Source organism: Cornus florida, unplaced genomic scaffold (genome assembly GCF_030987335.1).
Source record: "Cornus florida cultivar Cherokee Brave unplaced genomic scaffold, ASM3098733v1 CherokeeBrave_3.0.0_Hap2_Chr06, whole genome shotgun sequence".
NCBI classification, from domain to species: domain Eukaryota; kingdom Viridiplantae; phylum Streptophyta; class Magnoliopsida; order Cornales; family Cornaceae; genus Cornus; species Cornus florida.
This window is the reverse complement of record NW_026775576.1, coordinates 89,413,618-89,428,598: the sequence shown is the minus strand read 5'-3', so window position 1 is coordinate 89,428,598 and position 14,981 is coordinate 89,413,618. Positions and strand designations below refer to the sequence as shown.

Genomic DNA, 14,981 nt, shown 5'->3' with positions numbered 1-14,981 from the left:
TTCATTTATTAAATATTGTGTCTGATGATGCAGGCTTCACCTTGGTCCACTACAGACCCGGAAATGGTGAGTAAGTTATAACACTTACTGTTGAAAGGTATACTCCTATTTGATAGTATTAGTATATTTGATATGGTATATTTTTGTCCATCGTGATCATTCAAAGCTTTCCAGGAATATTCACTTTTCCTTGGATTCAGTTAATAATGAGCTTCGTTTCTCCCTCGATTTGAAATTTTTTAATGGCAAGCCTTCGTGTCTTTTATAGTAAATGTATAGATTTTCAATATTGCAGTTTAAAAATCAAAATCATAAATTGGTTACATTTGCGGTTCATGATAGTGGCAGTTATAAGGCTGGTGTAGTATCTTCTGAAATCCTGAATTTTTTATTTTTTGGTTCTTAGCAAAACTCAAACAATGCTCTTCCATAGACTATCTAATGAAGTGTAGAGATCAGTATAGAAAGAAATAAAAGTAGTACGTAGTACATAAAGTAAAGCATCTTACTGGTATAAAAAATTAGGAAAATGCTTCTTGTACTCCATGTTAGACCGAATAGTTTTAATTTATAAATAAACAGAGAAGGAAATAAAAGTACCACATTAAGTATAGCATCTTACCGAGGCCAATAAGTTGTAGGGATTGGTTAGGTAAGTCTATACTGTCATGTATGATAGGTAAAAAAAATTTTAATCTCTAGTCAATATGTTAAGATAAAAGTGTCACGTCTTCAATGTGAAAAATTATTGTCTATTTTACACAACTTTTTTTACACTGTTACATCAACATATTTTATTTTTTCTCATTTTTTCTCATTCCATTAAAGAATCAAGCCTATATTAAATAAATTTGTAAAAGTTATGTGGGATCGTGACATGACATTTGATTAAGCTTATATTAAGTAGATTTGTAAAAGTTATGTGGCGTCCTGACATGACATATATTTTTACATAAAAAGTATAAAATAATCGCTGAAGGTAAAAATAAATAATCTAATTTTTTTTATGTAAATCTATCATGACACGTCAAATTTACATAAAAAAATATACACGGTTAGAGAAATGTTTTTAAGACCAATAAATTGTAGGAAATGATTAGACGGAATACATTTTGATTGATTGTTGTATTCAAAATATAAGGAGTGGGATCTTCACTTCCTTATATACTGGAAACTTGACCAATCAATAATAATATTGAGTCAAGCAATTTCTTATATGTTGCAAACTCGACCAATCATTAATATCCGGTCAAACAATTCTCTTTAAAAGCTCCCTAAGTAGCACAACTATAATGCTAATTTGGATTTTCTCTATTTATTTTTATTTAGCATAAATAACCAAATAAAAGGCAATTCACTATAAGTGTTCGGTGTAAGTGTCACTACTCAAGTCATAATGCTAATTCCCGTTAATGCTTTTTCATCCATTATCGTCCCCGTTAATTATAGAATTTTTGCACTTCACAAGATTCTAAGAATGTTCATGCATAAAAATATAATATGGATTGATATATTAAACTAATTAAATTTTCAAAATGGACAATTAACTATCAATTACATTGATTAGGAGGGTTAATTATGTAGTGTGTCATAAAATTGAAATATTGTGTGCATTAGAAAGGTCACTTTGGTGTTGTCTCTTCCAATTCTGCTTTCTAAAAATAAAATATATATAAGAAGAAGCAATAAAAAAAAAACCTACGCGCCTGTAGCCTCCTACCCTCTAAAGAGAGATCAGGAGTTCGAACTTCAGTGCAGGGTGTGTGAATCCTAATTAATAAATAAATAAATGCCTTACACTTTTATATTAATTAATGTAATAATTCTTAATTAATTAATGTCCTTCATGAAAAGGAACGTTTCGGAATAAAAAATAATATTAACACCATAATTAGAAAAGGAACGTTTAGAAATGGAAAATAATATTTATAACTATAATATTCTCACTACTATCACTTTTCTGACACAGAATCTCTCGCACAAGTGCCAGGATGATGACTATGTTTAGGGGTTGATCTTGCCATTTCTTCCACGGGAAAGATAGCCGTAACACTCTTTCTTTATTTTGAGATTAAAGGGGAGTATTTAGGAGTAAGGACCGACCCTTTAATAAAAAAATATAAAAATAAAATAAAATAATAAAATAGTTTTGGTGAATTACTTAAGCCGAAAAAAATGATTTTGTTTTGTTTGAATTTATAAATATATGTTTGGAAATAGAGAAAAGAGGACCAAAAGATAACGGAAAAGACGTGATTAATAGGAGAAAAAATAAATGATTGTGAAACTAGAAGACGTGCTTTAATATGATTGTTTGGAAATACAAAAACAGGAAATACACATTTACAATGATTCTACAACCCAGAAGACGTCATTTAATAAAACTTTTTAATAGAAAAAAAAAAAAAAAAAAAAAAAATTGATTTTACAACTATAATAGAGAAGACGTGCTTTAACGAGACTTGTCATGGAGGGTTGCCAAGTTATTTTTGTAGACAGGGTTCTAAAAAGGTATTAAAGTATTAAACGCCTCGGATCATTCCAGTCGTGGTGGGATCCACTACTACATTCACGATCCACTCTACTATATGGTATGACATTATCCGTGGATTCGAGCTCGCACGATTTTGTTCATGAGTTTTACTCAAAAGATCTCATACTATTTACTCTGTGTTTAGAAGGCTGGATTTGATGGGATTTGGATTTAGAAATAGGATTATACAGTGTTTGGAATCATTGGATTGTGAATGGGTTTTAAAGTTATGGGATTTTAAATACTGTTTTTGATGTGTTTCAAATCATGTCACGGGATTTGGAATATAAATACGATATTATCTTAATTAACTCTGTACAATATCTACTTAACCTATTTCAATCTCCAACTCTCTATCTCCAACATTATTTAACTAACTCCATACTACTCTCTCATATAACTACTTAAACTTATTTCAATCTCCAACTCTCTATCTCCAACATTATTTAACTAACTCCATACTACTCTCTCATATAACTGTTTACCAACGTTATTTTACTTTTTAGTGATTTTTTTTTTAAGTATGTTGGTAATGTTTAATAAGTTAGTTTTTTAATTAAAAAATAATTGCTTTTTTTTTTTTTTTTTTTTACGTGATCTGTTAAATAAGTAAATTTTATATTTCAGTTATATCATTTAGTCCTTTTTGTTTGTCTATTTGATGTAACTTTTGGAGCATATTTGACAATAAAATAATTATTTTATTTATCATTTAAACAAGGGCAAAAATGGTATAATATTATTTTTATTCCAAATTTCCTTTTAAATCCACCCTCAAATTCAATTGGTTCCAAACATAGAAATAAAAGTTCATTTTAATTCCAATTCCTTTTCTAATTCCGATTCCTTTTTCAAATCCTAAAATAATTGATTCCAAACAAAGCGTTTATGCAAATCCAACATATATAGGCCTCATACCGATTGTGTTTTGTTTGGATTTAATGTAAATTGTAATGTATATATATAATGTTTAGAAATAGAGTAAATTGTAATGTATATATATAATGTTTAAAAATAGAGGATGGCACTGTCAACCCCATCCCTGACGGCAATCAATCATCAAAATTTGGCAAACAAATTCGTAACCACATGCCTCGTCGTGTCAAATCTTCACTAATTCACCACTAATGTGCCTCTATGCACGTTTACATGCCGGATTTTCATGAATCCGCCACCACGTTCCTTAAGGTGCCGAATTTTCACGAATCCACCACCACACGCCTTAAGATGCCGAATCTTCACAAATCTGCCTCCAACGTGTCGAGCCACTACGCTTCCATGCGCCTCCATTGATTTTCACGTCAACACGCCTCAATGTGCCGGATCTTCACGAATTTGTCACCATGCGCCTCTGCATGCCTCAACGTAGTCCACCATATGATTCTATGTGCCTCAATGTGCCAAATCTTCACAGATTTGTCACCTTGGACCACTATGCTTCCATGCATTTCCATTGGTCTTCAGGTCAATTATGCTAACTACGCTTCCATTCGTCTCCAATGGTCTTTGCTTCACTACTGCTTTCATGATCTTATTTACAAACTCAAGATAACTTTATATCACCTACCTTGAGTTTGAGGGGGAATGTTGTATCTACCTATTATATACCTTACTTACCACCTATGTTTTCTTGTTCACTAAACTGTTATATTTTATATTACTAACCTAATTAGTTGCTTTCTATAGCTTTTGCCTATAAATTGGCCCCTTATTACTACAGTTTTCATTAATCCAACATTCAGTTTCTTTATTTTTAACAATTTTTATGGACTGTGGCAAAAAGGAAATATAATAAGGCAAATGTGAACTACAAGTGGAAAATAAAGTTGAGAGTTAATATATTTTTAAATTCGAGATAAATTAAGGTTATTTTTTATAAATGACAATTGTGAGAGTAAATAGTTAATTTTTAAATGAAGAGCAGTGATGTACACCTTGACACCCGACTAGTCCAGTTTCTTACAAAAGGTGTGGAGCTCCACCACACTTAAAAAGATCAATGAAATTCATTGACTTGTTCCAATGGATCAAAACGGTCAATTATTAATGGAATTCCTTATCTACTCTCTCTGAAATACTCGTTTGGCAAAGAGCTTCCGAATACATCATAAGCTAACTTGACAAATAACCAACCCACAATGAATAAGCAAGGTATTGTAATGTTATGACACCCAGTATTGAATATTGGTTGTAATAATAGCAAAAAAACTTTCTTATGTGCTTCACTGGTGGGGCCCATCACACCTAAACGGATCTGCTAAATTCATCGACTTGTTCCAAAGGATTAAAACGGCCAATTATTAATGGAATTCCTTGTTGGCTCTCTGTGAAATATTTGTTTGGCCAAGAGCTTCCAAATATATTGTAAGCTAAGCCCGCGCTAAAGAATAACCTACTCGGAATGAATAAGGAAGATATTGTAATGTTATGAATGACCCAATATTGAATATGTATTATAATATCAGCAAAATAATGTTCTCATGTGTTTGCACTGGTGAGGCCTACCGCACCTAAAAGGATATTCTAAATTCATTCACTTGTTCGAAAGGATCATAACAGCCAGTTATTAATGGAATTCCTTGTTAGCTCTATGTGAAATACTCATTTCATAATTTGGCCAAGGACTTCCTAATGCATGGTAAGCTAAATCCGTGCTGATAAATAACCAATTTGTAATGAATAAGGAAGGTATGGTAATGTTATGAATGACCTAGTATTGAATACTGGTTATAATTATCAGCAAAAGAACGTTCTCATATGCTTCCACTGGCCGGGCCACACCACACCTAAAAGGATCTACTAAATTCATCAACTTGTTCCAAACAATCAAAACAGCCAGTTATTTGTGGAATCATTTGTTGCCTTTATGTGAAATATTTGTTTCATTGTTTGGTCAAAGGCTTTTAAAAACACTGGAAGCTAAACTCGTGTTGACGAATAACCAACCTGCGATGAATAAAGAAGGTATAGAAATGTTAGACCTAATATTAAATACTAATTATAATATCAACAAAAGAACGTTCTCAAGTGCTTCCACACGTGGAGCCCTACCACACTTATAAGGATTTTCTAAATTCATTGACTTGTTCCAAAGGATCAAAACAGCCATTTATTAATAGAATTTCTTGTTGACTCTATGTGAAATACTCATTTGGCCAAGGGCTTCCAAATATATTGTAAGTTAAACCCATGTTGATGAATAATCAACCCACAATAAATAAAGAAGATATAGAATGTTATGAATGACGAGTAATGAATACCGGTTATAATATCACTAAAATAACGTTCTCCAATACATTTACTAGTGGGGCTCCACACCTTTTGTGCCGATAAGTTTATAATTTTCCTTAGATAAACCAAAGGCTATTCCTCTCCCAACATTGAATAGATAATATATGACTTTTAGGTTCCTAATGATGGGAAATTTAAGAAAATATGGGGAATATTTTTTTTTTCCCACACCATATATAACAATGGCTATAGGCATTCTTAAGAAGATTTTATTAGCTTTTAAAAAATGGGTTTGGGTGTTGGATATAATTCATTGAAGTAGTGAAAGTTCTTATAAGATAATGACAAACTTGCTGTAAAAGAGTCATGGTTTGAATAACAAGAGATAGTATATTCAAGCAATGTGACTTTTTCTAGAATATTTGGGACCAAGATTAGAAAACTAATGTTTCTTATTTGAACCAAGGTGTTGGAATAGATGCAAGCTCTTAACACCTGTCAAGAGAAAGTACCAAGTGTCAATTCTTAAGATTGTCTAATGTCTATTCCTTGCTTTTTCCATAATAGGTTGTGCAACTTCATTGTGAATTCCTTTCAAACAGAGTACAAGTAGTTAGAACTTGGAAGATGAAAAAAGGATTTTAGGGAAGGGATAGAAATTGGGTATTTGAATATATAAAAATAGAGAGCATAACGCAGTAAGTATTGTTTTTAATAATAACTTGAGATTACTATAGGCTAGAATTTAAAAATCTGTAGAAAAGAAAACAAATAAAAAAACTCAACAATCAAAGTGAAATCTAAACACAAGTTTTATCATATTTGCTTTATAAGCAACAACTGTTTCTACATTGTCTGTTTAATATTAATATTATTCACAAATCACATTTTAAAAATAAAATAGTTGTAATCCTACTAAGTATTTCAAAAAAATTATATCAAATGTTATTTTAAAATTTTAAAAATATTCTTTAATTTTTTTTATTACCACGAAATTACTAACAGATTCAACAATTATCAAAATCAACTTCAAGAAAGTTGAGGGTTTAATTTTTATGGTACTTAAAAAATGAATAAATGTATATATATACACTTATATATGTATGTATATATATTAAAAAGAACCCAATTCAAGAGTTAAAAATTAACCCTAGTTAAGGTAACAGGTTAGGGTTAGCAAAAAATTAAATAAATAGAAAATGAAAAAAAAAAAAAAAAAAAAAAAAAAAAAAAAAAAAAAAATTTTGAGGGAGAATATTGCCCATGCCTTCCCTTTTTGCCATTTTAAAAGAAAATTATAGCAGTTGATTGTTCTTATTAGGTTTCGAGCTTTGAGGGGTTTTGCCTTTGACCAAAAGGCTCACTTCTCTTTGTGTCTTTTCCAATTCAATTTGGTGGGAAACGCCAAAAGTCAACAGACAACGAATGCATTTGGATTCAATTTCTCTATACAGGTAATTTTGGCTTTTTTTTTTTTTTTTTTCCCTTCAATTGTCAAATTTTCATATACATCATATATACGTATATATGTTTGTTACTGAATCTAGGGTTTCAGTTTAGAGTACTGAATGTGAGAAATCAAATGGTGAAATTTGACCCGTGTAAGTCATGTGATACATCGGTGGTTTCTTTAGATCCATGACGAGTTTTCTTGTTTGAAATCTGATTAAGTTTCTCTCGAGTGTGGTGAATTCTGACCGTCACATTTCGCTATTGCTTTGAAAATCGTTATAGTTTATGTGGGTTTGTTAATTTGGCTATTTTTTGCTTTAATTCGAAGTTGCATTACAAATAACTGGTTTTTATTCAGTTCCGTGGTTTTGAAACTGTAAATTTCAGTGTAGAGAGCTGTTCTGATTCTTAGCAACATTTTCTGTCTGAGCACTTGCGGCTTTTCTGGAGATTATATGTGTGTGTGTGTGTATATATATATATATATATTAATTTTTCAAGTCATTGTGATAGTGATGGGGTTTAATTTCATAAATGTGGTGATCTATATGTCATTGTAATAGTGATGGGTAATTTCCTAAATGTGGTGATCTATAGTTGGAAAATTATTTAAAGTCTGGCAGTCAGAGAATTCCGAATGTTGTGACGTGAGGGTTTGACGTCATGACCCCACTCACATCAGTCGGAGTTGTCCAACTGTCGGACTCCGTATCATGACTCTTTATAGTTTAGAAACTTGAAAATAAGACACTTGCTCCAGGTGAAAAACTTGAAAGTGAGATCATTATCTTTTTTTTAGAACATATGAATAAATGATTCTGAACTTCTAAGAGATTTTCTTCTGGATTAGGAAAGCAAGATGAAATGCTAATTTTCTACTAGTGCATTTTATGGAGATGAAACCAAATTGTTTGGATTTTGTATTGGAAAAGGAAGCAGATGTTTCAATTTTGATGAATGTGAATTGTTGTAGTTGTGCTAATAGATTTAATGAGTTACTGTTGATATATATGAAGTTTGATGTCCTAAGCTATGATATATGCACAGGCGTACATACATTTCAGAGCATAGACATTGTCAATACTCAGAATAGTAAGAACATATGAATAAATGATTCTGAACTTCTAAGAGATTATCATCTGGATTCGTAAAGCAAGATGAAATGCTAATTTATTATTTTACATTTTAAGGAGATGAAACCAAGTTGTTTGGATTTTGTATTGAAAAAGGAAACAGATGTTTCAATTTTGGTGGATGTGAATTGTTGTAGTTGTGCTAATAGAATTAATATGAGTTACTGTTGATATATATGAAGTTTGATGTCCCTAAGCTACTACATATACACAGGCATACATACATTTCAGAGCATAGATATTGTCAATACTCAGAATAATTTATCACAATTCTAGTTGGAAGTTATTGCGGATTTGAATCCTTAATAATTCTATGAACTATCCTGAATTAGGCGATGCTTGATGGTTTTGTTGTTGAATGAAAGGCGGTAAAATACTCAGAAATAGAAAGATTTGGCTTCCAATCGATTAAATGATTTGATTGAATTTAAATCCAGTGAATACTGAATAGTGAACTATCCTGAATCATTGGACCAATAGTCGAGCTTGATGGTTGTGTTGTTGAATGAGAAGAGTCAGAGAAGTACTCAAAACAGTAAAACTTGGTTTCCAAACAATTTCATTGGATATGACCGAAATTAAGAGCCAAATGCAATTGTAAGTTTTTGTCATAAAATTTTAAGTGTTTTGCAATCAAGAATTCTAAATCAAGATTGATTTTGATTTTGTTTATAATCAACATGAATAGGTTATATGTTGTAATTATTTTAAATTATAAGGGCTTTACACAAATGCAGAAAATATTTCCATTTGGCCGTTATTTTTCTTTTGAATTCTCCTGATATAAGAAGTTTTCTGAATTTTCGAATTGTCCGATCTTTTGCTTGAATCAGGTATTAGACACTTGAACGTCCTCCGTATTACATTATGGAACTGTTGTCCCTGGCTAACTGATATAAGAAATATTCCAAGGAGCAGCAAAACACTGAAACTTGTTTAGGAAATTATGGAGTGCAATAGAGACGAGGCCATCAGGGCAAAAGTAATCGCTGAGAGAAAGTTGACAGAGAAGGATTTAGCTGGTGCAAAGAAATTTACCTTGAAAGCCCAAAGTTTGTATCCTGGACTTGAGGGTCTTTCCCAGCTGTTGACAACAGTTGATGTGTACATCTCTGCAGAGAATAAAGTAAGTGGGGAAGTGGATTGGTATGGGGTACTTGGTGTAAATCCCTCGGCAGATGATGATACAGTGAAGAAACAGTATAGGAAGCTCGCTCTCATACTTCACCCTGATAAAAATAAATCAGTGGGTGCAGATGGTGCATTTAAACTTCTTTCAGAAGCCTGGAGTTTATTATCTGATAAGACCAAAAGATTGGCATATAATCAAAGGAGAAGTTTAAAAGGATTCCAACAGAAAGCTCCAGCCCAGAGTAAGGGTCCACCATCAGCACCATCGGTTGTAAATGGTTTTCACAATTTTACAAATAATGCAACTTCAAATGTCAAGACTCAGAGCAAAAGCACACGGTTGTTTACCACCACTGCTCCACCTCCATCCCATCGAAGAACGGATACTTTTTGGACTATTTGCAACCGATGCAAGATGCATTACGAATATCTTAAGATATATCTCAACCACACTCTCCTTTGCCCCAACTGTCGTGAGGCTTTTACAGCTTCTGAGATGTCTCCTCCAATCAATTTTTCTCAGTCCAATTTATCTTCTCGCCAAAGGCATCAAAATTCTAGCCATCATGTAACTAATACTAATCCATTTGATCCTGGAAGAAATGCTGCAACTGCTCAAAATTTAGGACCAGGAGTATCGGCAGGTATTAATTCGTTTAATCACACACACGTCCATAGGGGTCCGTTCTCCAGAATGGCTGGTGTTGGTAGCACGGTTACCTCACCTTCTACTGCTGCAAAAGCTGCAAATGTTATTCAGCAGGCAAATGAGAAAGTGAAAAGAGAGCGTGAGGAAGCAGAGACTGCTGCCTGGTGGGAGAAGAGCTATGCTTCTAGCTCAGTTCTCAAAGGAGAGAGACCTTGGAAAAAGAAAAGAGGACCAGATGATGATCATAATGGATATCGCAGCAATGTGCCTTATCAAATGACCATGGGGAATAGCAGTGGTGGCACAGGAAGCATTTCTGGATTACGAAAGAGTAATTATGAATCAGAAAGGGCCTATGGTTTTTCTGGTATTAATAATAAGCCTAACAGCACTAGAGAGTTGACATTGCTTGAAACCCGAAACATGCTGATGGAGAAGGCGTGGAGGGAAATTCGCAAGAAGTTAACTGATTGGCGTTTGGATGCTGCAGCCAAGGCTGCAGAAAAAGAAAAGAAAGTGAAAGAGAGTAAAAAGGAAAGGGTGGGTGCAGTGAAGGGCGATACACATGATCCAAATGGGTTTGGTGAGTCTTTTGGAACTAAGAGAGGGGACCAAGCCAAGATGAGTATTCAGAGCCCTTCTGTTGATGATACAGATAAGGAGGAACTTGCACCAACATCGATGGATGTTCCAGATCCTGATTTTCATGATTTTGACCTGGACAGGACGGAAAGTTGTTTCAGTGATAACCAGGTCTGGGCTGCTTATGATGATGATGATGGCATGCCTCGTTTCTATGCTATTATTCATAAAGTAGTCTCCTTGAAGCCATTCAAGATGCGAATCAGTTGGCTTAATTCAAAAACCACCAATGAATTTGGTCCTGTAAACTGGATAGGTTCTGGTTTCTCTAAAACTTGTGGGGAATTTAGGGTTGGCAAACATGAAATCAATAAATCACTGAATTCTTTTTCACACAAGGTTAAGTGGACAAAAGGCACACGTGGGGCTGTTTGTATATTCCCCCAAAAGGGGGATGTGTGGGCTTTATACAGAAACTGGTCACCTGATTGGAATGAGCATACCCCAGATGAAGTGATACACAAGTATGACATGGTGGAAGTGCTCGATGATTATAATGAGGATCAAGGTGTTTCTGTTACCCCTCTTGTCAAGGTAGCTGGTTTCAGGACAGTATTCCATCCTCATCTGGACCCTGTGAAAGTAAGGAGGATTCGGAAAGAAGAGATGTTTAGATTCTCTCATCAGGTTCCTAACTACTTGCTTACAGGCCAAGAAGCTCAAAATGCTCCACAGGGCTGCCAGGAGCTAGATCCAGCTGCTTCACCTTTGGAACTTCTCCAGGTAATAACAGAAGCTAACGAGGTACCTATGGTGGAGAATGGTGGAAAAGTTGAGGGAGAGACATTGCTGAGTACCCTAGAGAATCAGAAAGATGAGATAATGGATAATTCAACAAATGGTGAGGAAGAAGTTATGGTAGAGAATGTTGAAGGACCCAAGGCAGGGGAGACAATGGTTTATAAGAAAAGAACCAAGGAAGCAGCAGCAGTAGATAATGCATGAAAAAACTGAGGAGATTATGAAGATTACTCTGAGATACATTCAGTAGTTGAGTTTTGGGGTATGCGGGCCCAACAAGAATTGAAAGGGAATGGCATCTAGGTACAGTAGGTGGATTGAAAGTGAAAGCTGACATTCTTGCTTTTTGTGGCTATTTAGCATTCAGACTCTGTTAGAACTCATGTATGGCCATCAGCAGATCAGGTATAACCCAGTTTTTTTTTCTTCAAACTGAATATAGTCTACAATATGAAGATACATTGTTCTTGTTCCTTATATAGGTAAAAGATGAGTGCTTCCCTACCTTTTGGATATATCTTTTAAGGTTGGGGCTGCATACTTTTTGTTCTTGGTCGTTATATTTCTATCCAGAACCATCTACTAGTTGCAGCTTTTTTCAATGAAGTATATATCAATGAGCTGCTTTACTTCTATTTATACTTCTCAATGATATGCTCCGGTTGAGTTTTCTGCAAATATATGGTAAATGGCATCTTTGTTTCTCTCCTTGTAGCTATTTCTAGACGGTTTTTGTTATTTCATGTGAACAAATGGTGAACAATCTCCTTGTCAAATTTGCTTATATGTGGGTATGTCATCGTATGAAAGATGAGTTTTTGATCTTTCTCTCCATCTAGGTATTATTGGTACTAGTGGTGGTAAAATCACCTTGTTTTGTTCTTTTCCATGTTGATAAATATAGTAATTTACTTTTGAATTTTGATGGGTATTTTGGAGAGTTGTTATTAGACCTCACGAGTATTATAAGATAGAAAGAAGTCTCATTAACAAGAGCCGGAACCATGCATCTCTTTTGTTGGGCAGTGCCATTAAATCTTGACATGTTTGGGCATACAAACATCGTTGCGAAGGCAAATTGCTGTATAACAATGAGTATTGTGTCACTGTGGTGGTTTGGGGTTTTTGAATGAGTTGTGAGAGAGATGTTGTGGATTTTTGCCAGGTTATCTCCATGAATGATGTAACTCTTGGTGTAACAATCTCTTAGTTCTGAACCATGTAGTCCCGATGTTCTTGAATGTGTTGTTTTCTGTATTTTTCTTTCCTAGTTCGCACCCTTGCACTTCCACTCAATCCTAACACCAGGCTCTGTGACTACCCAAGCACCAGGATTTTGTTTTATGGAGATCAGTAGCCCAAACAAAATGTTTAAAATGTTAAATTAAAGTATTTTTATTCTATATCTTGTGCTGAATGCATATTTTCATTGAATCATATAACTTTTTTGTTTTTAATTCTCTGGTTTCCTTTAGGTTCAAATAACTGTTAGTTTTATAGTTTCATGATCATATTCATGGTATCAAATCTGTTTTTACTATCCCTGAAAGGTTTTTCCAGAGAAGAGAGCCAGGCAAATGTTTGTTATTCTCATTTTAGACTCATCCATAACTTTAGCTTTTGGACCAGAAAGATCCCATTGAGTTATTGTTTCCAAACTAGGTCATCAAGCCGACCCATGTTAGTAAAAAGGGACTAGCTCAGTGTAGGAGATTCGTCTCCCGTCACTATATGGTCTGAGTTGGGTTAGATGTAAAAGTAGACGTCACTGAATGGTCCGAGTGTTGATGTTAAAATCGGCTCCTAAGATCCGATTCGGAATTGATATGATACAGGCGTGCCAAAACCAATTATATGGTTCAAATGTGAGTTGTCAATGTTAGTCTCTTTGGGAAGGTTGACTTTCAGACGATGCGAGGATGAAGAGAACAGTAAAACTCCTCTTTGAGTTCAAGAATTGCCTTAATTAAAAGGACTTTATCAATGAGTAATTATAGTACTGTTTGAGAGAATAGAAAGGGGAGAGAAATAGATATAGAAGGAAAGAGATGGAGAAAGATTTAGAGAGAGAGAGATAGAACGTGAAAAAGAGAAAAATAGGAAGGATGCTATTTTGGGAAAGAGCTTGAGAAGGCAAACAAATAAATTAAAGATTCTGAGAGTGGACCTCCATCTCAGCATACCTCTTTGATTATTTATAGAATAATTCATAAAAACAAACTCCTATGCATATGCATTATAAATGTATCAAACTCTATCAAATAACTAATTACTAATATGAAATAAAATCTAATCATATCGATAACCCAACTAATTATAAGTTTAAAATAAACTAATATTAAAGATAAATATAAATATTTAATTTGCATCAACTAAAAGATAAATACTAAAATTATAATCTCTATCTATTAAATAATTCAAACGCTTCAATCTTCTTTGTCTCCTAATGTAGCTTCTGAAACCTTTTCCACGTGTCAATTTATATCCAAATTGGTTGCCATGTCATTAATACAAAATTTACCAAAAAGGGTGTCAACAATGCCTCCCAATTTTAAATGTCTTATCGGCTGTCGGCCGCTTAAGCCGATAAGATATTTGAAATTTAAAGTACATTGGAAGGAAATTTTGAACAAAGGTTACGCTAGTCACTTGGAATCAGATTGCAAATCGATGAGCTCCAAAGCTTTATTTCTTCTGAATCACCTCTAAGATGATCTTTATTTCATATTAGCCAAATCTGCCGATTTAGGCTTCTTCCTAGATTCTCAGAAAGTTTGCCGATATTATCAGCCCATAAACTAATGAAGGACTTGCCCCCAATGCATTTTCTAATTCCGCTAGCAAATCATGATCATGATTGGTAGGAATTAAATTATTGTGAAGCGTCATTCTAGCCGATCTGCCTATTATCTCTATGACATTTTGCCATGAAGGAGCTTTCTTAGCTGCTTTTCTTTCTGCCGATTTTGCATTCAGCTCTATCGGCAAGACTGAATCATGCCCAAAATTCCATTGATCGGCAAGTATGACTTCACTATAATCGGCATGAGTTGAAATATGTCGTAGAATAACCTTTGCCGATTTTACATTCGGTTTAATCGGCAGGACTACATCATGCCCAAAAGTTTATTGATCGGTAAGCATGACCTCACCATAATTGGCATACTGAAATAGAGCGTATGGATCAACTAACTTTTGTTTAGGGTTTGCAATCGCATGTCCCCCGGCAGCCGCTGGTTTTTTAATCAAATTTCTTTTAACCGATTTTGCCTCAGCCGATTTTCTCAACCGATTTCTAAGTACCCTTGTGAAATTAACATCGGCTAGTCTTTTTCTTATTTTCTTGAAGTTGGGCTGAGGATAGCGAGTTAAAACAATTCTTTCAGCTGATGATTGTTTTTGCCGATTATTAGATGTCACAATCGGCAAAGAATTATGGTACATAGGTTGTTTTGCTTTCAGCCGATTT

General features: G+C 33.9%; 1 protein-coding gene across 1 annotated transcript; it reads left to right on the top strand.

Moving 5' to 3' along the window:
* The first annotated feature begins 7,039 nt into the window (after positions 1 to 7,039).
* LOC132312731 (uncharacterized) lies at positions 7,040 to 12,147 on the top strand. Its single transcript, XM_059811216.1, has 2 exons — positions 7,040 to 7,218; positions 9,183 to 12,147. The coding sequence occupies exon 2, from the start codon at positions 9,296 to 9,298 to the stop codon at positions 11,714 to 11,716; it is 2,421 nt and encodes an 806-aa protein (XP_059667199.1). The 5' UTR covers positions 7,040 to 7,218; positions 9,183 to 9,295; the 3' UTR covers positions 11,717 to 12,147.
* Positions 12,148 to 14,981: the final 2,834 nt, after the last annotated feature.